This window comes from Prionailurus viverrinus, chromosome A1, assembly GCF_022837055.1.
Source record: "Prionailurus viverrinus isolate Anna chromosome A1, UM_Priviv_1.0, whole genome shotgun sequence".
Lineage (NCBI taxonomy): Eukaryota > Metazoa > Chordata > Mammalia > Carnivora > Felidae > Prionailurus > Prionailurus viverrinus.
In genome coordinates, this window is record NC_062561.1 from 207,445,860 (window position 1) to 207,471,406 (window position 25,547).

Sequence of the window (25,547 nt, forward strand, 5' to 3'; positions counted from 1 at the left end):
GGAGGGGCAGAGAGAGAGGGAGACACAGAATCGGAAACAGGCTCCAGGCTCCGAGCCATCAGCCCAGAGCCTGACGCGGGGCTCGAACTCACGGACCACGAGATCGTGACCTGGCTGAAGTCGGACGCTTAACCGACTGCGCCACCCAGGCGCCCCGAGTTCCCTCATTTGTAAAATAGGGGAAATAATTATATCTATATCTACATCACATGATTATCACAACTATTAAATAGATATAATAGTGACATTAAATATAGATCAAATAGTGCATGACATGTCTACTATATACATACAGATATACATACATACATATAATAAATATATATGTATATTTACATGTACTATATATATTTACATATACTATATATATGTATATATATGTAAGTATACATATATAATAAATACATGTGTAAAATATACATATAGTAAATACATACAAGGGAATAAATAAATGTAAGCATTTGTTGGATAAATTTTAAATATTATTACAGGTATTAAAAAACAATATTACAATTTTATTAAAATATTGTCATTAATGTTTAATTGCTAGCTTTCTATAAGAATTCCTTTACTGTATCATACTGAAGGAAGTGAACTGAGAATGGCATTAATTATGTAATAATTTATTTTACAATCTGCTTCCAAAGTTTGCACCGGTTTTATAAGTCATAAAATAAAATAAACCTAATTTTTTTTTCATGCTAAAAGCCCAGAATAATTAAGTGAGTGGAATAAGGGAGGAATCTAACTGAGCCAGAGGGGCTGAGTTTTGGCTTCCAGCAATTTCTGGATGCCTCACCATAAACGGAAAAAAAAAAAAAAAGGCGGGGGGGGGGGCTTTTCTTCAAGTCATTTGTCATGAGTCAAAAATGTCTAAGAAAGGAATTTCTTTCATATAAGCACAGTAAATTTTAAAGATTGCTCTACATGTATTGAATTCTTGAAAATTACTTTGTTTCCAGGTTTCATTTTCTAGCAGGAGAGCCCAGAGGAGAAGTCCTTGATAACTCTTTCACTGGAGGAATATGTAAAGCTGTCAAAAGCAGTAGAGCAAGTAATCCATACCGTGTTCCAGCCAATTTGGAAAATGTCAACTTTGAGGTATGACAGCCTATCATGGCGGCACCCCAGTGCCGATGGTGATGATAAGCAAAATTTCCAATGAAAAACTACTGATGAATGAAGGGACAGAATACAAAGGTAATGAACATTTTAAATCACCTATTATGGTTGATGTTTAATCCTTCCACAACTCAATGAGGTCAGTGTTATTATCATCAATTTACAGATGAGAAAACTAATGCAACTAATTTGCCCATAGGCAAACAGCCGGTAAGTAGTGGATTAGAGATTCAAGCCCAGGCTTCCCAAACTGCAGAGTCCATGCTTTCTCCAGTAAACATTTAGATGCACCATATCCCACACAGATAAATAGTTTGCTTTATTCAGAATTTCCACCCACCAAAGCTACTTCTCTCAGGTAACCACAACACTCAGACATGTAAGAGTGCTTGTCTTCTTAAAATATCAAGATGAAGCTAAGTGTAACAGGGTTAGTTCATATCTTTCTTCCTATTTTACTAGTTGATTTGTTTTTCTGTTTTCCTAAGTGTAATGAGTGATATGCTACATACTCACAGAATCTAGCCCAGTGCCTTATACATAGGCCCTCTACATTTGTTGAACTAAACAGTCTATTTCTTAAAAAAAAAAAAAAAAAAAAGTGTAGGGGTGCCTGGGTGGCTCAGTTGATTAAGTGTCCAACTTTTGGTTTTGGCTCAGGTAATGATCTCATGGCTTCATGAGTTCCAGCCCCACATTGGACTCTGTGCTGGCAGTGTGGAGCCTGCTTGGGATTCTCTCTCTCTCTCTCTCTCTCTCTGCCCCTCCCCTACTTGTGCTCTCTCTGTCTCTCTCAAAATAAATAAATAAATAAATAAATAAACTTTTAAAAAAGGAGAAAAATTTTTTCAATTCATTTATTTTGAGAGAGAGAGAGAGAGAGAGCATGCACATGCGTGTGAGAGCAGAAGTGGGGGAGAGAGAGAGGGAGATTGGGAGTCTCAAGCAGGCTCCACACTGTCAGTACAGAACCCTGTCAGGGGCTTGATCTCACAAACCATGAGATTATGACCTGAGCCGAAATCAACAGCTAGATGCTTAACCAACTGAACCATCCAGATACCCCATCAATAACCTATTTCTTTTAATTTATAATAAGAGCAGAGGAAAGATGTGATTTTAATGGTAACATCCATGCATACAAATTTGACATGTTTGAGAGAATTTCAGGGAGTCTAATGATTTCTGAGATTACTTTATGGATAGTGTGATTTCAGCAAAAGTCATTCAATTCTTCCTTTAGAAAACCTTTTACATATAACAAATACCAGTAGTTTTCCAATTTGATCAGCTTAATTTAAAGCCATCTAATATATATTAGTGGGCATAGGAAATGTCCTTGGGGACTAACTGCCAAATTCAAATACCTTTTGGGAGACTGTCCCCAAAAAGTCCAATCTCTGCCTGCAGATAGAAGTGACATGGGTAACAAGTGACATGTGACCAGGTAAAGAAACTCCCCATTATCTCCCCACAGATCCAGAAGATGCTAATTCCAGGGGGTCCACCACCACCAAGGGAGGTGGAAAAGGTCTTGCTGGTATGATAAATAGGAAGTCAGAATAGATGCCGTTCCAAAGAAATAGTAATTCGGTCAATAATAACATTACTCTTAAGATGTATTGTATTGAGGGATGCTTGGGTGGCTCAGTTGATTAAGCATCTGACTCTTGGATTTGGCTCAGGTCATGATCTCACAGTTTTGTGAGTTCAAGCCCTGCATCAGGCTCTGTACCTCTGTCCCTCTCCTCTCTGCACCTACCCTACTTGCGCTGTCTCTATCTCTCCTCAAAATAAATAAATAAACTTTTAAAAAATGTATTGTATTGAATAGGCTTTAGAGACAGAGCTAAAACCCAAACGTTTACATATAATACTGTTACACTGAACCTAAACAATCAATCCATATGGTTACTTTTAAAATACAGTGATCCCTCCCACCCAATACTTAGGTATTCTCAGCAAGCATCTATTTCATGCACTTTTACAAGTAACATGTTAAACTCAGCTCATGAGATGAGGGCAAATTTGTTATCTAAACTTTTCATACTTGATAGTTTTGAAGGTGTTTGCTTGTACTGTCTTACTCAATTCCCGTAACAACCTTCCCAGAAAAGTAAAAGATTGTTTATATCCATCTTACTAATAGGAGATCAAAGTTAGATAACTTTCTCAGACTTATGCAACAAGTAAATGGCACGGCTCTTAGTGCACTGCTGCTGAAGCTAGATGAGCCCTTGACCATAACAGCAAGAAAGACATTAACAAGTGTGCAATGCATGCCAGGTTTGAGTACCTCTCAAAACTACCATTTAAAAGGTATCACCTGTGAGGTTCATGAATGATGTACCAGAGCCAGCTCTTCCAGCTTAAAAGAGCCAATCCTTAAATTGTTGGGAACTTCGGAAGCCAATTGGTAAACATAGCCATGACTGAATATTAGATATATAATCTTACAATTAAATAAAAATATTAAAAGCATAGGTGATAATTACCCAAAATTTATCAATTCTCCATTATTTTGTTACATTTTACCATCGACGCTCTTGAGGTTACTTACATCTATTGAATCTATGTTACAAAAATGCTATATAATAATTTGCTGCTGTGCATCTCTTTCCGAGTTTGAGTTAAGGGGTATCACACAGGCAGCTGGGATCAGCTATGATAGGAAAACAAAAGGCAAGTGCTGTAGTAAATCACAAGTTTTCCCCTTGCCAGAGAGCTGGTTTTTAAACATTCACCAGCAGACCACTGGATCCACCCACATAACTTGGTAACCCAAGTCTGGATGGCTAGTTACATCGGGTAATACAGCCTGAAAATCCTCATCCAGAATAAAATAGACTCATTTCATTGTCAATGTAGATCTAAAACTTGTCGAACTTCAAGAAGCTACCTGAGTTGATCTCTAACTATATGCTGTTGAGTCTTAGGTACTATTCAACTGCTGACAAAGGTCATGGTGATATTTCTTCAAACAAAAGTTTGGGAATAACCAGAGTCAAGGTCACAAGAGAGTGGTGGACTTTTCACTGGTCCCTGTATTACTTCGTTCATGCTGTTAGCAGATAGCTGTGCAAATGTAAGCTGTATCTTATTGAGAATAGAGGAGGAGAAATTCAGCAGGCATCTGACTTCCCTTCTCCCATAGTATTGGAGTTCATGAAGACAGGTGAAACAACAGGTTGGCTGGTACACAAAGAGGCTCGTGAAAGGAAGGGAAGGGAAAGCTTTGGCTAGGAAGTCAGAATAGAAGTCCATAGGAAGAATTCTTCCCCTCAAGGATCTCCCAGCTGCCAAGTGCAGAGCTCTGTCACCATAACATCCCTGCATCAGTCCACAGAGTTGCACCACTTACTCAGGAATCCTCCTCTCTTTTTCTAGGTGGTGCTGTGTGCTAAGCATTTGCTGTCAACAGCAAACTGCAGAGTATGGTTACCACTAGACTTTGATTCTTAACAATACACTGGCCTACCTAGACAGGCCCCTTGCTGCATCCCAAAGCCTAACAATTTTCATAGCTCTGCAGTCCCTCAAATCCTCCCCAAATCCCATGTGAAATTCACAACTTCAGGTTCTGTCTCTGACCCTCATAGCACAGGAAGTCAGTTGCCACTTGTCTCCATTCCTCCAGTCCCTCTTATCTCCTTCTGCTCCTCCTTACAAACCCATCTCCTTTCTTCAAACACAAAAGTAATTGTCAACACACATAAATTCCTAGGTCATCAGCCCACTAGATCCACAGTGAGGATGGATGGGCTCAGCGATGTATGTAATTATATGTAAATGAGGGGGTACCTGGGTGGCTCAGTCAGTTAAGCATTCGACTTCAGCTCAGGTCATGACCTCACGGTTTGTGAGTTTGAGCCCCGCATCAGGCTTTCTGTTATCAGCACAGAGCTTTCGATCCTCTGTCTCCCTCTCTCTCTGCCCCTCCTTCACTTGTTCTCTCTCTCTCTCTCTCTTGAAAATAAATAAATAAGCTTTAAAAAATATCTTTAAAAAATAATAATGTGTAAATGAAGATTAAAACCTTGTTCCCAGAGTTTGGTTAACATCTCTTCCTGGGAAAATCTATCCTTTCAAAAGTTGCCTTGGCTTTGCAAGTTCCCTTTCATGGAAGAGCATCCCCATCCTCTCTCCCTCTCTCCCCCTGTCACCCCCACATCTACTTGGTCAACAATTTCTGTGAACTTACTTCCTAAATATCTTTCAAATGCCCTACTTTCTCTCCACCCAACCGCCACCCCATGGACCTGGCCATTATCCTGTCTCACTTGACTTCCTCTAACAGTTTTTTACAACTGCTCTCCTTGCCTCCACTTTAGTTAACTATAGTTAACCTGATCTCTGCAAAAACACAGATGTCACAGTAACACTCCCAATTTTTCATTCATTCCATTAATAGTTTTAAAGAACCCATTATATGCAAAATCTTGCCTTTACAAGTCAATTCAAATACTTTCTCAGGGCATTCAAGGCCCAGCCCCAGGTTTTCAGTTCAGTCTAATTTTTCAGCCCTGCTCACCCATGGGTAGATTTTCTCTGAGCTGCTGCCCAGGATATCTGAGCCCCCTTCCTTACATGCAAATATCTTTTCCTTAAGCAGATACATCTTTTTGTGTATAAGAGCTAATTCATTTGACAATAAATTTCATATTTAAAAAAAAAAAGAGCTAATTCATAAAACAAAATATTTGTAGTCTGAGTTTTTTTAGAGAAATGGTAAAGAAATGTCAGCAGCTATATTTAAATAGAATTGTATCACTTCATTGCTAACTGAAGAGCTTCATTTTGGGGCCCTTTAAAGGCTAACTTGCATGCCCTGTAGTATCTGAAAGTCACATTGAACTTTTGTGTGAATCTTACTATTGAGCAAGATTCTTTTGCAACTGGGTTATTTTGTCTTTCCTCCACTAATTGTACAAGCTCTTTGATTGTGACATGTGGTTTGCCTCACAGTGCATTTTAATTTTGAATATTTTAAAACAAGAAATTTTTCCATTGCAAGCCAGACAGGCATCTTTAACATAAAGTACTCTTCAATCAATTTATTTTGCAACTTTTTTTTTAATTCATCCATTGTCCCTTTTTGCCAGCATAATCATAACAGGGATTTAACTTGTACTGGGAAAATACCCTGCTCCACTCCTACTTCAAGTCAAGTCCCACTGGCTTTTTTTTTTTCCTCCTCTTTCCAGACCAGTCAGTGAAGGATTATGACCCTCCACCATGCAGAACCAATCAAGTATTTGTCCTCTGTCCCATAGACATAGCCAGTAGAGTGCTGATGCCCAATATCTAAATAAGTCTAAGTGGGTGGGGATGCAACCAGAGCAAGGAAGGACAGGATCTGTGCTCCTATCTGCTAGGCCTCAATTTTCTGGAAGATACCTTCAGTTAGATTGCAAAGAGGCTCAAAGTCACAGGCAGACCAGAAATAGCCCTCGTTTTTTTTTTTATCATGCTGTTAAATATCATTTTTAGGAGTTGTTTCCTTGATGAAGACTTTCCTGGTGTGGCCCCTCTGGGTTCAATGATTATTTAGGACAACTTCTTTTGGAGCACATCACTTCCCACACTGGATTAAGTGTCTGTGCTTGTTTGTCTCTCTAACTAAACTATTGACTCATGGAGGGCAGGAACTAATTTTTCTTTTATTTCTAGCAAAATGGGTTCTCAACAAATATTTATTGAATGCATAAAGGGATGAAGCATCATTGCCTGAGATCTTAACAAGTAGTTCTAATATTTCCTAAATTTCATCCCATTTCATATGGATTTTTCTCCAGGTGCAAACTGAAGAAGATGATTTAGAAACCGATTTCTACAAGGACTTAGTTCCTCTTACAAAAAATGAAAATAAACAAGCTGCATTCCAGGGCGAAGAGAGAAAAAGCTTTCATGTACCAATTTTTTATTCCTCAAAGAAAACTCAAAGCACCACCCATAATTCTGCCTTCAAACAAGCCATTCAAGCCTCCCACAAAAAGGTAATAAAAATGGTTCCCAATCTTTTTATTCTTTTCTGAAAGTTAACACTAAGTCCAGCAATCATGCAATGAGAAGGGGAGAGTTTTTGATATCAAATTGGCAAGATTTCGAACACAAATTTAAATAGGTTTAGTTTGTTGATAAATCCCATTTCAAAAGTTATAGAAGTGATATGTATAATGTTGCATACATTTGGCTGTGTTTATGGTTGTGTTCTGTTTAAGTTTTCTTTGTCTTACTGTTTTAGGTGTATTTTTTATAAGCTACATGTAACAGAACTTTACTTTTTTAACATAATCTGACAATTAGAACTTTGCTAGGGAAATTCTGCCTTCTTTGATTTAACAAACTCACTGAAATACTTGATCATGTTTCTTCCATCTTTAATTTTTCATACTCATTTTACTTTGTTGCTGTTTCCTATTTCTCTACTATGGCTGTCTTTGTCACATTTCTGGTTACCCCTTTTGGTCATTTTGGAAGTTCTACGAGAACATTTGGAAGTTCTCTCTTTTTTAGAGAGAGTGCAAATGAGGGAGGGACATAGAGAGGGGAACAGAGGATCCAAGGTGTGTTCTCCGCTAACAGCAGAGAGCCCGATGCAGGGCTCAAACCCACGAACTGTGAGATCATGACCTGAACTGAAGTTGGATGCTTAACCAACTGAACCACCCAGGTGCCCCTAAACTTTTTAAATTCTGCTTGTGATGACCTTTCTCTAGTTAACAAGCATAATTAAGCCTATGTTTTTTCTTTTATCACATGAAGTAGTATCTACAGCCCCCAAAAGATATTTTACTTCCCCACACCCCATTCCCACTATCTCCTTGAGAATGGGTCTACGTTCTGCTCCCCTACCAATATCATTACAGGCCTCCAAAACCTCAATTTTACTGAGGTAGTTCAAAACCTTTGTGTTCCAAGCTATTTGCTAGGATTGTTTTGTGTTCAGTTTTATATTACGTATGTTCATTTGTATTTTATCCTGACTCTTGTGTAGTCTATTTTAAAGATTCCTCACATAACACTTATAAATTCCAAGTTCATAGTCTGTATTTTATATCTGTGTAATATTTTATATACATACGTGTGTGTGTGTGTGTGTGTGTGTGTCTATACATTTACTCCCTAAGTCCTTATATATCTAAAAAGCCTACATTTTCCCTGAGCAATAAAGATAAGGAATATCTTGGCCAAATATAGGAATCTTGAATCATAGTCTTCTTTTCTTGGTAGTTAGTGGATGTTATTCCACTATCTTCTACTTTTCGTTGTTGCATAGGAAAAATCACATGGATAACTGGTTGTCTTTCTTTTATTTTCTCTGTCTGGAAATTTATAATTTTTATTGTTGTTGTTTATAATTTAGGTTGTATCTGAGTATTAGACTTCTTCCATTAATCTTGCCAGGAACTAACAAAGTTCTTTCAATATGTAAAGATATATCTTCATCCAGTAATCTTTCTTCCTCCCTTGCTTTTTCTTTTATTATTTGTATATTAAAACTGGACATGTTTTCCAGCTCTTAAGCGATTTAGGAGATAGATTTCTATTAGACATTTTTAAACATTTACAAAGTTCTTTTAAAATAGAATCTGGGGGCGCCTGGGTGGCGCAGTCGGTTAAGCGTCCGACTTCAGCCAGGTCACGATCTCGCAGCCCGTGAGTTCGAGCCCCGCGTCAGGCTCTGGGCTGATGGCTCAGGGCCTGGAGCCTGTTTCCGATTCTGTGTCTCCCTCTCTCTCTGCCCCTCCCCCGTTCATGCTCTGTCTCTCTCTGTCCCAAAAATAAATAAACGTTGAAAAAAAATTAAAATAGAATCTGTTCCTGGGGTGCTTGGGGTGGCCAAGTTGGTTGAATGTCTGACTCTTGATTTCAGCTTAGGTTGTGATCTCACGGTTCTTGAGTTCAAGCCCTGTGTCTGACTCTGCACTGACAATGCTGAGCCTGTTTGGGATTCTCTCTGCCCCTCCCCAACATGCTTGCTCTCTCTCTCTCTCTCTCTCTCTCTCAAAATAAATAAATGAACTTAAAAAAAAAATAGTCTCTGTTCCTCCCAAAACCACCACTCTCAGTGGTATTTGCTCCTTCCAAAGAGATGAATGGGAAGACTGAGCCCTGAATCATAGAGTGTGAAGGGGCGGTGAAAAGAGGAACCACAACTGGAACAAAGGGGAACAGCAGCTGGAGGCCATCATTTTATGGCTCCTCCTGCCCTTACCATAGTGCCTCTCACACATTTATTTATTCATCCATATATATATATATATATATATATATATATATATATTTATTGCCCCATTTATAGATAATTTTCCTAGGCTAATTTCATTTATCTTGAAAAGAACCTTAAGGGGGAATCAGAGTAGATATTTTCAAGAACACTTTACAGATGAGTACATGAAGTCCATGTATTTATTCTGAAGTCAAGAAATATTTATCAAATATCTACCATGTGCCAAGTACTACACTAAAACTCAAGAAGCTGAGTGGCTCCTGTGATGTCACAGTGAGTAAATGCCAGAGTCGGGCATTGAAATCAGCTTTCTGATTTTTGCCCACTGTTTATATCCACTACATTATACCTCAAGCTATCTGCTTATTCATTCATTCTGTGATTCATAATTTCAACAAACTATGAAAAGAGTACAGTTCTGGTGATATGAACACATAAAAGAAAAAAAGAGGGAATAAAATGATTCCTTTTATAACATATTGTTAGTTCACTTTAGAATGGGCTATAGGTAGCATAGTGTCTCTCAAACTTACCAAATTATATTCTTTTTTCTTTTAAATTTTTATTTTAATTCCAGTTAACACAGTGTTATATTAGTTTTAGGTGTACAATATAGAGATTGAACAATTCCATACAACACCCGGTGCTCATCAGACAAGTGCACTCCTTAATCCCCATCCCTTTTAACCCATCCCCCCACTCACTTCCCCTCTGGTACCATCAGTTTGTTCTGTATAACTAAATGTCTGTTTTTTTTATTTGTCTCTCTCTTTTCCCCCCTAGTTCATTTGTTTTGTTTCTTAAATTCCACATAGGAGTGAAATCATCTGGTATTTGTCTTTCTCTGACTTACTTCACTTAGCATAATACTCTGGCTGTATCCGTGTGATTGTAAATGGCAAGATTTCATTCTTTCTTATGGCTAACGCAAATTATATTCTTAAGACAAGTTAGTATTGGGGCGCCTGGGTGGCTCAGTCGGTTGAGCATCTGACTTTGGCTCAGGTCATGATCTCACGGTTCGTCAGTTCAGGCCCTGCATCGGGCTCTGTGCTGACAGCTAGGAGCCTGGAGCCTGCTTCCGATTCTGTGTCTCCCTCTCTCTCTGCCCCTCCCCCACTTGTGTTCTGTCTCTCTCTGTCTCTCTCTGCCTCTCAAAAATAAAGAAAACTAATTTAAAAAATTTACAAAAAAGACAAGTTAGTATCAGAATTATTAGGAAGTAAAAATATATATCCCATGGCCCTTCTCTTAATATACTGATTCAGAATATCTGGGGTTGGGCATGTGATTCTGGTTTTCTTTTTTTAAGCCCCCAGCTCATTCTGATATAGCCAAGATTGGAAACAACTGCTTAAAAATATAGTCCAAAATGAGAAGGAAAATGGACATGTAGAAAGAGACATAGATATATACATCAGTCTCAACATTAAGATTTGCTTCACAGAATTGGTTTATAAATGTTTCAGCCATGCTAGAGAAAACTTGTAAAATCCTTATCTGTGGATAAACAGATGTTATTTGATCCTCTAAGAGTCTGCCCCAAATTGGGAACATTTTAGGCTATTCACAGTAGCAGCTGGAACTTTTGAAACTGCTAATATTCATCCATTTTTGACCTACAAAATTGTCAACTTCATCGGGTTCTACCCAGTATCTTTGATTAGATCGCAACAGAATAAGGAAATCCTGGGTTAAGTAGAAAACGCTAGTGAAGGGGCGCCTGGGTGACTCAGTCGGTTAAGCGTCCGACTTCGGCTCAGGTCATGATCTCTCGGTTTGTGAGTTCGAGCCCCGCGTCGGGCTCTGTGCTGACAGTGCAGAGCCTGGAGCCTGTTTCAGATTCTGTGTCTCCCTCTCTCTCTCTGACCCTCCCCCACTCATGCTCTGTCTCTCTCTGTCTCAAAAATAAATAAACATTAAAAAAAAAAAGAAAGAAAACGCTACTGCAACATCTCTTAGTCTTCAAATAGTGAAAACAAGGTACCACTAACTTGAAAATCAATCCACTCCCTCCAGTGGAGCTTAATGCTTTATTTATTCATTTCATCAATCACAGATCTAACTAAACATTTGTTAGGCAGATAATCTGTTTCAAAGTCAAAATACCAGGTGTCTCAGTAAGATTCGGTGCTTTTCTGAATTACTTTATGAAGTTGAACCCACAAAAAGATGGTAAAAATAAAGCAAGATCTCACAGAATGTTGAGACAGATCATACTTTTTTTATTTTTTAAATATTTTTTAAAGTTTATTTATTTATTTTGAGAGAGATAGAGAGGCAGAGAGAGAGGGAGAAAGAGAGGGAATCCTAAACAGGCTCCATGTTGTCAGCACAGAGCCCGACACAGGGCTCGAACCCACGATCTGTGAGATCATGACCTGAGCCAAAACCAACGGTTGGGACACTTAATGACTGAGCCATCCAGGCATCACGATCATACATAGTTAATAACCTACTGTCATGTAATGGGTTAGCCTAAAATAGCCCCATTTTAACCATGATGCATTTGATAAATGCTTGGCTTGTGCTGAGTTGAGTTACCAAAGTTTCACTTGTATGTTTATAATTTAGTTGGTAGAGCAACCTGGAAATTTTGAACCACCCATTCCAATGTCCATGTCTGAATAGGTATTTCAGATACTCTGGAAGTTAGTGTGCTTCTTACTAAAAGCATAATGTCCCTCCAACTTTCTAAAGGCATGGTTCTGTGACAAAATTCAAGTATTAAACTTAAAAATAGAATTGATGGACAATGAAAATGTAAGCCCCTCAAAGGGATGAACTTTGTCTACCTTGCCCATTTCTGTGTCCACAGCATCTGAGGTAGTTGAGCAATAAATGTGTTAAAAGGCAAAAAGGGAGGGCGAGGGGTGGAAAGGGGTAGGAGAGAAGCAAAGGGAAAGACAGAGGGAGGGGAGTGAATGGTGACTCTTCTTCAATACTTGTGATTATTTCTTTTCTTTTGTGTTAGCAGACATCTTATGCCATAATTATAGCACACAGGAAAACAGCGTTTTAATAATTTACAGCTACGATAAAGTTCTTTTGCTGAAATATGCTCCTCTCTCTGCTCTATTACTCAAATACTACAATTTAGTAAATTTGAGAAATAGATAAATTATATAATTTTTTAAGAACAGCATACATGGATACACTCATAAAACTCAGTGGATATGTAGAACAGTAATTTAATGGAATGAGATTTGGGTATAATACCAACCACCAAATCATATATTAACCCAACATAAAAAGAAATGAATAAAAAAACTCTCAAATATTTCTGTTGATGGGTGGAAGAGAGAGAATATAAATAATTTTGTTTAATCTTAACCCTGAGTAATTTTGAATCACACCGTCTTAGAGTTGAAAGGGGTGTGGTATGTCATCTGGTGGATAACTGTCATTTATAGACCAGGTGACATTTCACAGACAACTGGGGCCTAGAAAATGCAAATGCCAGTTAGTGACAAAGTTGTGACTTGAATCTCAATTGCGTAACTTCCAATTAAAAATACATGCAATCCTTTTTCAACGTGTTGCATCAGCAAGTCTTTCTAAATAAAAACTCAGTAGGGACACAGCTACGATTGACAAGCAAGAGTGAAAGATTTACTTTTCTGATAATTGATTGATCTCTTTTTGGTATGCCTTTGGTATGCCTATTGATCTCTTTTGATAAGCCTACCAAACCTATGCCTCAGTCACAGTTTACATGACTGAGATCATCTTATCTGTTCAGCACTTTGGACATGGCAGGAAAAAGTTGTGGAAAATAAAATGAAAATTATGTTTTTGTGTGTGAGATCATGCCAGAGAGAGTTAAAGTTATCATGTTATGGTTGGAAGGCAGCTAGTGATAAATAGATAACATTTAAAGGCTTGACACTTCAAGCTTTTATTACGTTTAATCATCTTGTTTTCTTTCTTTTTTTTCCTCTTTTCTCCTGTTCCATTTAGGATTCTAGTTTTACTAGGGTCCATAAGGTGATAAAAGTCTCAAACTTCACAATGAAAACTAAAGATCTGCAGCTTTCTGATGTCTTTTTGAAAGCACTTAACCACCTGCCTCTAGAATACAACTTTGCTTTGTATAGTCGGATATTTGATGACTTCGGGACTCACTATTTCACCTCTGGCTCCCTGGGTGGCGTGTATGACCTCCTCTACCAGTTTAGCGTCGAGGAACTGAAGAACTCAGGTAGACCTTCTGCCGGCCTCCCTTTTTCCTTAAACCTGATTCGACTGCGTGCAATTCATTTTTCTCTTATTCTATTAATTCTTCTTTATTAACTTTTAGACTCCACTGTACTTCCAAAATGATAAGAAGAACAACCAAAAGGTACACACTCAAATAAATAAAAATATAAAATTAGGACCCCCCCCCCAAAAAAGAAAAAATATACTTAACCTCTCTCATTGGGCATTAGATTTGTCTCTGAGTTTCCTGACAGGTGGGAACATCATAAGCTACACAGTAGTGGTAACCTAAAAGAGAGATACATGCTATTACCTCAAGAAAAATGAGATTTGTCCTGAAACTAAACTCCAAAAGATAATTTACTTACACCAATTTTATAGGAGATAATAATTTTATAGAACAATAATTATCACAAATTTTCTAACGGCCTTTTTCTTTTAATAATGTTTTAAGTAAAAGCCAAGGACATTAAGATAAAAGAACAATTAAGAACTTGACAAGGGACTAAATTAATGTGGGCTAGATATGCACCTACCAGTGATAAAATTGAAACCAGATGAGAAGCACTTATTTTGAAGAAAGTTGGCAAATTTTTATTTTGGGATATAATCAGGGATATTTTTCTGCTTATATGTAAAATAACAATAAAAACCTTGGTTTATAGATAAACCTTGGTTTCTTAAGTGTTAGCTTAAATTGCCGCTATTAATTATTATTATAGCTTAAACACCATTGGATAAATTCATTTTCAGACTCCTTTGTGAAATGACACAGGGCCTTTGTGATGATTCTATCATGTGTCTCTTGAGAACATGGTTAGGAAACTGTAACCAGAACTCAACTGACCAATTACCCCATATAAATAAGAATTCTTGATCATGTAACTTTTATATAGAAGAAATCAGGAATTTATTTAAAAAGACATCAGGCCAACTCTGGGGCCAACAGAGTGTCAATGCCTTTGTTCTTACATCTCATGATGGCAAATACTAATGTTTAATGTGGCTGCCCTGAGTTATTCCAAACTTTAAGTGACCAGATATCCCTCATGATCTGCTTCCTACGAGAGAAGAGGGCATAAATGTCTTTGAGAAGGACTTTCAGTAAGAGGATCTAAAAAAATTACTATCTGACAGAGTTACTGAAATCCAAAAGATTTATGCTGTGATGGGCTTTTCACATTGCCTGACCCTTATGTTTCATTTCAGTTATCCTTTCCACAGGAGTGATGTTTGTATGATGAATTTGAAATCTTCTCCCATGAGAACACCAGCAACATTAATGCTGAGCAAAAGTGCTTGGGGAAAATCTCTGGCCCTTGATTGGTTTCATCTCACCCCTGGGATGAAATTATTCTGGTCACTTGCTGCTATAGCCCAGAAAATAATTTCTCATTTGATCAGCTGTACTTATCATGCATTCAAAGCAAAGCCTCTAAAGGCTCAGAGATCAGGTCAGTTAAAGAACTATGTGAATCTTTAATCAACCATCCAGCATTTTAACAGTTGAAGACCCCTGACCAAAATAAAGTAATGAGCTACACTTTCCTACTGAAACATTCTCACCTTCTGTGTCTCTCTATAAATAGAGGTAGAGGCTAACAAACAGGAACACATAATAAGGGAAAGAAAGGGAGTTTGAGATGTAATAGGAAACTGGAGGTATATGACTGTAAATACCTATGTACTCATATACAAACTATATATATATATATATATATATATGTATATTTACACACACACACACATACACACACACACACATATGACATATATAGTACTTAAAGGGTATATATATGTATATTTGATTAAACATATTTCTATATTCTTATATGTAATATATATTCTTATATTCAATGAATATATATTTCTCTGAGTCACAAAAGTAATACTGATGCACAGTTTTAATTATGGCTAAGATGAAGCACGCCCAGACAGAAATAAATCTCAATAAAATGGAATTCCTTGGTGGGTATGCTCACCTGTTTTTGCCTGCTCTCTAAATGAATATATATTCTAGCCTCCTCCTCTCTTTTTCCATTTCTTTTCCCTTTGCGTAGCCATAACATGAAACTAGAGTATAGGCTTGGTTTTTATTTGCTTTATTCAGTAAGAATTGTATCCCTTGTCATTAATTTCAAAAGTATGACCTGAATATTTCATAGTACCTTCTCTCCCTCAAGAGGAGTAAAGCAAAATTAAATTGCTTTTTATTTGCATCCTTCATATATTCCTCTATTGTTCAATGTCCCATAGTCAATTTAAAACCTGAAGAAAAGTTGACATTGCTTCAGTGTGCTAGGTGAAAAAAAATTCAGAAATACAGTAAGAACATTAAAGAATTAAAATATCATAATATGCAAGATGGTAATTTAAACTCCTTTTGTTGAGAAGTCATTTCCTACTCTGAACTGGGAGGAAAACAATTACTGGCCCCACCATTTACCCGTATGACATTTTCAAGTTAACACTGTTGACCTTTGCCCAGAATAGCTGAGGACATTTCTGAAATGCTTGTCCCTATGCAACATCAGAGGGACGCTTGGGTTTGAGAGGTCAAGTGCTACAGCATCCAGCAATTGGATAGAGGTCAGGCAGCAAGCTACAGGTTATACAGGGGAAGACAGGCTTATCCAGAAATTCACTGATAAAGCCTTCATATTTTAATTGCTGCATGACCAACGAATGCCATGGCTCATAAGAAGGATTCACCATTCGAATCTTCAAAGATTCTCCATTAGCCCTCAGAAAATGAAATTAACTAAGTTGATAGTTAATTAATTATGTTATAGTTAATGAATTGGACACAGAAAATTTAATTTTCATTTATAAATAATAAAAACTTAATGAAAAAATTCAAAAAGGATAGGAGCTCTACAACATAAATGCATTAAATTCCTAACATGGTCTAACCATTATACTGATCTACTTGTTAGAACAATACTACCAGGAGAAAATGACTCATATTTATTCAGCTTGACCAAAAAAGAAAAACAGACTTTTGGTTGTTTGTTTGTTTGTTTGTTTATTAGAGTTAAAAATGTAAGGTAAACATCAAGACTTCAAACTAAGAATTTTTCACTGCCAACTTATAACGCATCCCTTCAAATGTGTCAAACTATTGAAAAAACTATGAAGTGGGCAGACCCCATCCCCTTCCACCCCATCCCCGTCTACCTGGCCTCATTTCTCAGTCATCTGTGCCTTTAGGATTCAATTTCAGCATCGCACCTAAACTGTGCCTCAAGCTCTAAAAATATTCCTCTGCCGATTATGATCTACAACCCTGAACATCAGTATTTGATGAACTACTTTGCTTTAAGGTGCTTAAGAGCTGATCCTAACAGTTGTATCTCTTGTGTGTTCATGTTTTGTGAGGCAATTTTTAACTAAACATCAAAAACCTGAATTCTTGTGTCAGCTATACTTTAGTTGAAATAAATTATGTTAAAAACAAAAACCAAAATCTGGAATCTAATTTTGGTATTTCAGGTAGCAGGTCGGGAGGCTTAGGAAGCTCTTCAGAAAGAGGAGACGTTGATTCTTTTCAAATTACCCCAGATGGGCAGCACCAACTCAGTCTACAAATAGCCAGACCTATTTCCCTGCACTGTGTCCCACTTGATCCCTGACACAGCATAGATTTTGAAGCCATTGAGAACATAGACAGGGATTGTGGTGGGAAAGCATGACTCAGATGCCAAAATCTTCAACAAATGATGCTTGCAAGTTTGGTAAAAGACAAGAACAAAGAGGACTGAAGGTATGAGAACTGAACAGCCTGAGCCTCCAGGCATCAGGGTTTTGACAAGACTTTTAAACCTGGAGACTCATCCTATGGAGGCGCTGGGAAGCTAGGAAGATATCAACCCCCACTTCCCAAGGCTGGGGATGAGGCAGCATTCACCTCCCTTGGAGACATCAGGAGAAACGTTGAGTACAGGCTGGAATGGTGATGAGGAGAGAGAGAGAATAGTCAGTGAGGACACTGAGAAGAATTCATAGGTCAGGAAGTCAGAATTTCTGAGTTTTGGAGGTACAGGTGGAGTGAGCAGCTGACCCAGGGAGACAGGCATGAGAACGAGTGTTCAGCGAAGGAGAGATGACAAAAAAGATTTCCATTTTAGGTGACAATGGGGCAAAAAAGTGAGGTGGACTCAGGCCTCACAGAAACAGTTGTGGCCCAGAAAGAAGGCCTGACCGGGGCACCGCACAGAACGTGCGTTCATCTCTTGATCTTCAGGACTATACAGTGGCCGTGGCCAGTGGGACAGGTGATCTTTGAGGCTCACTGTGTGTAGGCAACAGGGAGAAGCCAACATGATCCCCATGGGATGGGCCACAGTCACCTTATATGTGCTTCTTAGGGCCAGGGTTGAAGGGAGAGACAGCAGGGACTCATAAACACTTCCTCTGTTCAGGATCATCCCAGGGCCTAAAAAGGACTGAATCTGTAGGTGAAGGTGTGAATTATTCGAGTTTATAGGAACTGGGGAAGGATTCGCAGTGGTGCATCCTCGTGATGTTTTGTTTGCACTCCATTTCCTAGGTTTAACAGAGGAAGAAATCCGAAACTGTGTCCGGATTGAAACAAAGAAACGCAGGTTCGGTTTTAAGAAAAAAAAAGTGGAACATCGGTGCACCACGAACAAGATGTCAGAGAAATATGAAGGTAAGAGCTCTCTCTCTTAGCGGTTTACCCCATGTGTCCTGCAGCTGCACTGATGGGAGTACCATGCTATACTTTGAGGGCGCTATGTGTTTAAGTCTATTTATTGAAAGGGAGAGAGAAAGAGAGAGAGAGAGAGAATGAAAAAGGGAGAGGCAGAGAGACAGAGAGAGAGAATCCCAAGCAGTCTCCACACTGTCAGTGCAGAGCCCAATGTAGGGCTCGATCCCAAAAACTGTGAGATCATGGCCTGAGCTGAGATCAAGAGTCCCACGCTTAACCGACTGAACCACCCAGGTGCCCCTTGCTTGTGCAAATGTTTTTAACTTTCATTTATTTCATATATCTACCTCAAAGCCCTCTGTGTGGTAGGGGGAGGGTGCAAATAAAATATCATTAGCACTACTTAAAAGGGAAATAAAGTTTTCTTGATCTTTTTTTTAAATTTTTTCAATGTTTATTTTTGACAGAGGGAGAGACAGAGCATGAGTGGGGGAGGGGCAGAGATAGAGGGAGACACAGAATCTGAAGCAGGCTCCAGGCTCTGAGCTGTAAGCACAGAGCCTGACGCAGGGCTTGAACTCACGGACCATGAGATCGTGACCCGAGCCGAAGTCATGACCTGAGCCGAAGTCAACGCCCAACCGACTGAGCCACCCAGGCACCCCAAGTGTTCTTGATCTTATACTTAGATTGTTTACTTTAACATTTATTGGTTCTTCCCATGGGCTAAACTCAGTATTAGGCATTGTGACGTAGAAATAATTCAGCCATTCCTATAAAGGAGCTTACAAAGTAACTATACATATAAACAACCATCAAAAATACAGAATGATAAGAGTCTAAGAGAGGTATGTAAATAAGGCTCCAGAAACCAAGCCAGAAATCTGAGTGTTGCTTTAATTTCTCCCTCTTTCTGGCCTTCACATCCAATAAGTAATCACTCTACATCCTTAATATTTTTCCCATTCACACCCATCCGTTCATTATTTCCAACCTGGATTTCCACAGAAGCCTCCTAACTGGTCCCCCTGCCTCTACTGTGGCCTTTTGCCAATGTATTCTACACATTGCTTGTGACAAGAAATTCTTCCAAGGCAAATCTTATCATGAAACTCTCATGCCTTAATCATGGTTTCATATAGCCTTAAAGATAAATTCCAGGGGCGCCTGGGTGGCGCAGTCGGTTAAGCGTCCGACTTCAGCCAGGTCACGATCTCGCAGTCCGTGAGTTCGAGCCCCGCGTCAGGCTCTGGGCTGATGGCTCAGAGCCTGGAGCCTGTTTCCGATTCTGTGTCTCCCTCTCTCTCTGCCCCTCCCCCGTTCATGCTCTGTCTCTCTCTGTCCCAAAAATAAATAAACGTTAAAAAAAAAAAATTAAAAAAAAAAAAAAGATAAATTCCAGTCTCTCTCTCTCTGCCTAGCTGAACTACACAGTCTCCTAAATAAGTCATGCTCTCTCTCGTGCCTTGCCGTTATTTAGAGCTCCTTCCTCTGCGTAAAGTTCTCTTGTTCCCTGACTTGGCCTAACTGATTGCTATTCATTCTGCTAAGAACAAAGGGAAGTAAAATCACAGAAACTCCCAAAATATGAAGCTTATATTCTCTTGCAGAGACAAAGAACAAATAAAAATAAAATATTTACTGTAATAATAAATAGGCAACTTTGAATATCAGATTATATAGATGGTCTACATGTACATGCCCATGTTAAACATAAGCAAAATGAGAAGGATTTGTTTGACAACTAGGCATTCATATTATAGCAAAAAAAAAAGGGGGGGCGGGGGGAAAGAGAGCATGCAAAACAGACAAATAACCTAGCAATATATACCAAAGAATGGATATAGAGTCTATACCAGTTTTTCATGCAACAAAATAATTTAATGAGATTGTGAATTCAGTAAATCAAGTGCTCAGAGACAAAAAGATTATAAGAATTAATTGAAAAGGCAGATCTCAAAGCTAAGGTACAAAGACAAACAAACATTGAGAAACATTACCATGATAGTTATAAATAAATTAGATACTGCAAGGACAAAATATAATTGTCTGAAAATAAAATCAGGAAAGTTAATCACATGTAGGAAAGATTTAAAATAATTCATAATAAATACAGAGGAAAAATAGACATTAATAGTTATTAAGAAAAATCTAATGGAAATGTAAGGACAAATATAATTTAATCAGTGGGAATTCATGTTCCTGAAATAGAGATCCCAAGAAATTAAACAGGAAAGCTGTTAAAAAAAAAAAAAACAACTATAAACAAACATATCCCTGAAATAAAGGAAGAAATTTGTTTTGATTATATGAATCAGAAATACTGTTTAAATACACAACTTCAAGACAAATTCTAGTTAATTTGCTAATTACCAAGATTTTAAAAATGAATTTTTCAAGTACCTTGGCCGAAAGAGCAAATCTCCCACAGATCAACAAAACACAATCTGTCTGGCCTCAGACTTTGCCATAACTAAATTCAATGCTGTAAGACAATAATGTCCACAAATTTCTGAGAGAGAAAAAAATAATAATTTCATATATAAGGGTAACAGGAAGACATCTCAAAACGTGAGAGAATTCTGAGAATATGCATTCTTGAGTACTTGCTAAAACAAACAAACAAAAACAAAAACAAAAAGCGAAAAAAATGCTTAATTTAAAAATCCATCCAACAAAGAGATGAGAAAATGTCAAAGATGGACCCACGGTTTTCAGCTTGTAGGAATAAGGTGAGGACACTGCCAAATCAGAGACTATTCCAATGGGCTCCAAACTGGCTTATCAATTATCCATCACTGTCCACATGACACATTGCTAATACTCCTGAATTGTGCCAACTCCCCAACTCAAAATTAAAAGCTTTACATCCAGATCCTCTGCTTTGCTGCTCTTCCCCTACCTGAACCTTCAACTTGAACTCAAGTGGATGTCCATATGAACTGTCTCCAGAACATGGCACATCCACCCCTCATTCCAGGTCTTTGCCTATGCTGGGAGCACATTGCCCCCTACCGTGTCTTAGCTTTGCCTCAAAGTCCTTTCACCATACCCCCCTCCCTAATTGCCTAAGATCACAGAATTCTTTCACTTCCCTGAAAACAGGAATCATTCATTGTTGGACCACTCAGTGACACTTAGCAAAACTGTTTTATTGGTCTTTTTGTTTACCTTTCTTTCCCTTTCCTCCCCTCCCTTCTTAACTTCTTTCCTTCCTTCTTTCCTTCCTTCCATTTCTCCTTTTCTTCCTTCCTTTTTTAATTTCTCTATAGTTCTGCTAGTATTTTTATGTACCTATTTTGTCTCCTCATAGAGAGTCTAAGTCCTTCAAATACAAAAGGCATATTGTGCATTTCTCTCAGTCTTTAGTGCCTGGCATATAGCAGATTCTCCACAAATACGTGTTGATCGTGATGACAATTTGCCAAAAATCAAAGCACATTTGAGAGTTAAGTACACATAGTGCCTGGGTGGCTCAGATGTTAAGCATCTGACTTCAGCTCAGGTCATGATCGATCTCATGGTTTGCAAGCTCAAGCCCTGCTTCGGGTAAACACAAGCCCTGCTTTGGGTGAGTCCCACTTGTTCTCTCTCTCTTTCTCTCCATCTCTCTCTCTCTCTTTCTCTTTGACCCTCACTCACTTGTGCTCTCTCTCTCTCTCTCAAAAAAAAAAAAAAAAGAGTAAAGCACACACAAAAACATAATTTGTCTATTCCAAAACCTGAGCTCATCTGATTAAATCACTGGACTCCAAACTTTTTAAATCTGTAATCATCTCATTAATTTTTTTTTACTATATATCCCTAATATACTTACTAAAAGAATACTAACAAATTTTATATATTTATCTAAAAATATATTATGCACACAAAATATATACAAATGTAGAAAAGAGAAAATGTTAAAAGATAGCCTATATGAAATAAACAGAATGTATTTCATTGTCTCGCTCACATTGAGCGATGAATGAATGTAATGATGAATCAATATTTCATTAAAAACTCCTTGAAAGTTTTGATATGTTTTGGGCAGCTTTGGTGTCACTCTCATATTGTAGCTTATGAGAAGCTTGTATAAGAAATATCTGTTCTTCCATGGAGTGCCTGGGTGGCTCAGTCTGTTAAGCGTCTGACTTCAGCTCATGTCATGATTTCACAGTTTGTGAGTTTGAGCCCCGCACTGGGCTCTGTGCTGACAGCTCAGAGCCTGGAGCCTTCTTCAGATTCTGTGTCTGCCCCTCTCTCTGCCCCTCCTCCACTCATGCTCTGTCTCCATCTCTCAAAAATGAATAAATGTTAAAAAAAAAGTTTTTTTAAAGAAATATCTGTTCTTCCTTCTACTAGTTGTTTTATTTATGTTTGGAAGATTGGTATCATCTTCAATCTGCATTTTCCTCCTGGAATCTTTTTAAAAATTGTTTAATGTTCATTTATTTTTGGAGAGGAAGACAGAGTGTGAGCAGGGGAGGGACAGGGAAAGGGGGGAGGCACAGAATCCGAAGCAGGCTTCACGCTTTTAGTTGTCAGCACAGAGCACAACACGGGGCTCAAACTCACAAACCACGAGATCATGACCTGAGCCCTAGTCAGAGACTTAACCGACTGAGTCACCCAGGTGCCCCTCTTCCTGGAATCTGTTTAAATCACTTGTTCGTTTTTAAGAGTTAGTTCTATTCAGACTAGTAGTAAATGGACTTAATGCTCACTCCTTCTTCAGGATGCTATGTTTATCATATTTAACACTTAACTAATGTCAATCCATTCATGAAATACATAGTATCAATCCAAATGTGAACTAGCTTGTCAGAGCTACTGTCAATCCGTATATAATATATTGGCAGATGCTAATTTCTCTCTATATTTATATGAAAAATAAATACAAAAATCTCTAAAATGTTCTTCTCATGTCCCTGTGTTATCTTATGCAACCTTTGAAAAGGATCATATTATTTTCTTCACAGAAAGAGTATTTCACCCATTGTTCTGATCATTCTAGACTCTTTTTTTTAAGTTTATTTATTTATTTTGAGAAAGACAGAGACAGTGCAAGTGGGGGAGGGGCAGAGAGAGAGGAGAGAGAGAATCCCAAGCAGGCTCCTGATGTGGGGCTTGAAACTAAGAAGCCGAAAGATCATGACCTGAGCCGAAACCAAGAGTCAGACGCTTAGCTGACTGCCCCACCCAGGCACCCCTAGAATTTCTCAACAGTGGAAGCATAGCTAATCCTTACTGGTACTTCACAATAAACACCAAATTAATGCCATTAACTGTCACCCATATCACCGGCCTCCTTTTCATTTGCTTTTATTTCTCCCTACACCTTCCTATTCCTCAGATCCTACCCTTATTAGTTAAAGACCCCATTAGTTCACAGGACTTGTTTTTGAAAATTTGTGTAAAAGATCTGTGTTGTGTACATTAAATATCATTGCTTCTAAAGAAACACTGTGCCAGCTCTTAATTTGAGGTTTAACTTTTTCTTTCTCGTTGGTTAGTTGTGCTTTTGCACCTGTCTCTAAGCTTGAAAGCATTCTATCAACTTTTAATGTAATTGGAAGTCTCCTGATTGGATATCAGAAACCATGTGACTTATGTTATTCTGAAGGCCCAAGACATATGCTCATATAAGTCAAACGTGGGAGGTTTGGCATCAAAGGGCAGGGAGCAGAGTAGTCTGCACCTGGGCAGGTTAGTACGCCGGCTTCCCACCCCTACCCCACTCCCAGTAACTCTACATGTGTTCCAGGCTAAATTACTTCTAGCTTCAATGCCTGTGTTTATAACAATACCTACTTCTCAACATTGTTGTGAGAATTACTTAAGACAATATGTGCACAGTGCCTGCAATATACAAGTTGCTTCATAAATGGTAACGGCTAACATTGTTATCCTTTCTATTATTAAACTCCCTGTAGGGCTGAGGAGTGTTCTCTTGCTTTTCACTAGCTTTTTTTTTTTTAAGTTTATTTATTTACTTGTGTGGGGTGGGGGGGACGAGAGAGAGAGAGACAGAGAGAGAGACAGAGAGAGAACGAGCAGGGGAGGGGCAGAGTTCAGAAAGGGAGAGAGAGAATCCCAAGCAGACTCTGCCTGGAGCCCAACGCAGGGCTCAAACTCACGAACGTGAGACCATGACCTGAGCCCAAACCAAGAGTCAGATGCTTAACTGATTGAACCACCCAGGTGCCCTTTCACCAGCTTATTTAGTGGAGCCACATGACTACCATCTACTTCTGCTCCTGTGCAAATAGACTTTTCTTTGAAGTTTGAATCTGCAGTAAAATTAAATGAGTAATTTTCTCGAAACACCTTGCAGGCTCGGTTTTGCAGGGAGCAGAGAAATGCATCTCCCTGATTCGAGGTGGGAGAAGTGAGTACGCAGCCAAATTGGTGTGGGAGAGAGGGAACTCCAGTCCTGACGAGAAGGTATTTGCTGAGTGGTTAGAATCTGTGAAGGAAAATCCTGCTGTGATTGACTTTGAGGTAAGAGTAAAAAATATTATGGGTAAGAAAGCTAAAGTAGTCCTCTAGCAAATCGTGCACCACACAATTCCTTTTCGATTTTCCTCGCAGATGATAAAGGAAATGTCTTTCTTTAGTATACGTGCACAATGTACTTTTTAAAAAACGTTAGATTACACGTCGATTGCTTTTGCTTTTGAAACAAGCATCCTCCAGTACAGTATTTAGAATTCCTAGCACATATAAAATACCAGGAAGGGGAATTTGGTGAATACAATTGTTCAAACTTGCCTTAAGTAGTGCCTTCAGCTCCCCGAGTGTACAATCAATCTGCTTTGTGTACTTTTCTTGCAGCTTTTTATTCAATGAGCACTCCTAAGTCTTCATTTACAGCTCTGTGGGCTAAATGGGATCTTAGATCCACTTGGCTTTCTGTTTCTATCCCCGTGGATTACAATGACCTGTCCTATATTTGCTGTGATTACATGAAAAGGTGACTTTTATTATGTAGGGAATACTTTGCCCACATATCAGTCATATGCCATTTGGAACCAGTTTTGACTAAAACACAAGCACAGTTTTTAAAGCCCTCAAAGAAGCTGTTCTGCTCATTTCATTTAAATGGGGATAAAGGAGTTCAATCGTTATGAAAGTAAAATAATTAACCCGCAACGTGAAGATACTTTGAGCTCTATAGGCTATGGTGGGAAAGTGAGATCTGGCCGCCAGGCTGGGCAGCTGTGAGTTATCCGCTGCACAAGATAGTCATTCCTTTGAGGTTTTAAAATGTTAATAAAATGAGCTCTGATTTTGTGTTAGCTCCATTATTTGTTACTGTAATTCTTCCATTCATCCCAT

General features: G+C 38.4%; 1 protein-coding gene across 1 annotated transcript in view; it reads left to right on the forward strand.

Moving 5' to 3' along the window:
* C6 (complement C6) overlaps nucleotides 1-25,547 on the forward strand; it is a 66,934-nt gene that overhangs the window by 20,844 nt on the left and 20,543 nt on the right. Inside the window, exons 6-10 of the mRNA XM_047864151.1 lie at nucleotides 963-1,101; nucleotides 6,918-7,118; nucleotides 13,316-13,556; nucleotides 18,105-18,227; nucleotides 24,544-24,710. Of these exons, the coding sequence (XP_047720107.1) occupies nucleotides 963-1,101; nucleotides 6,918-7,118; nucleotides 13,316-13,556; nucleotides 18,105-18,227; nucleotides 24,544-24,710 (871 nt within the window). The remainder of the gene's footprint in view (nucleotides 1-962; nucleotides 1,102-6,917; nucleotides 7,119-13,315; nucleotides 13,557-18,104; nucleotides 18,228-24,543; nucleotides 24,711-25,547) is intronic.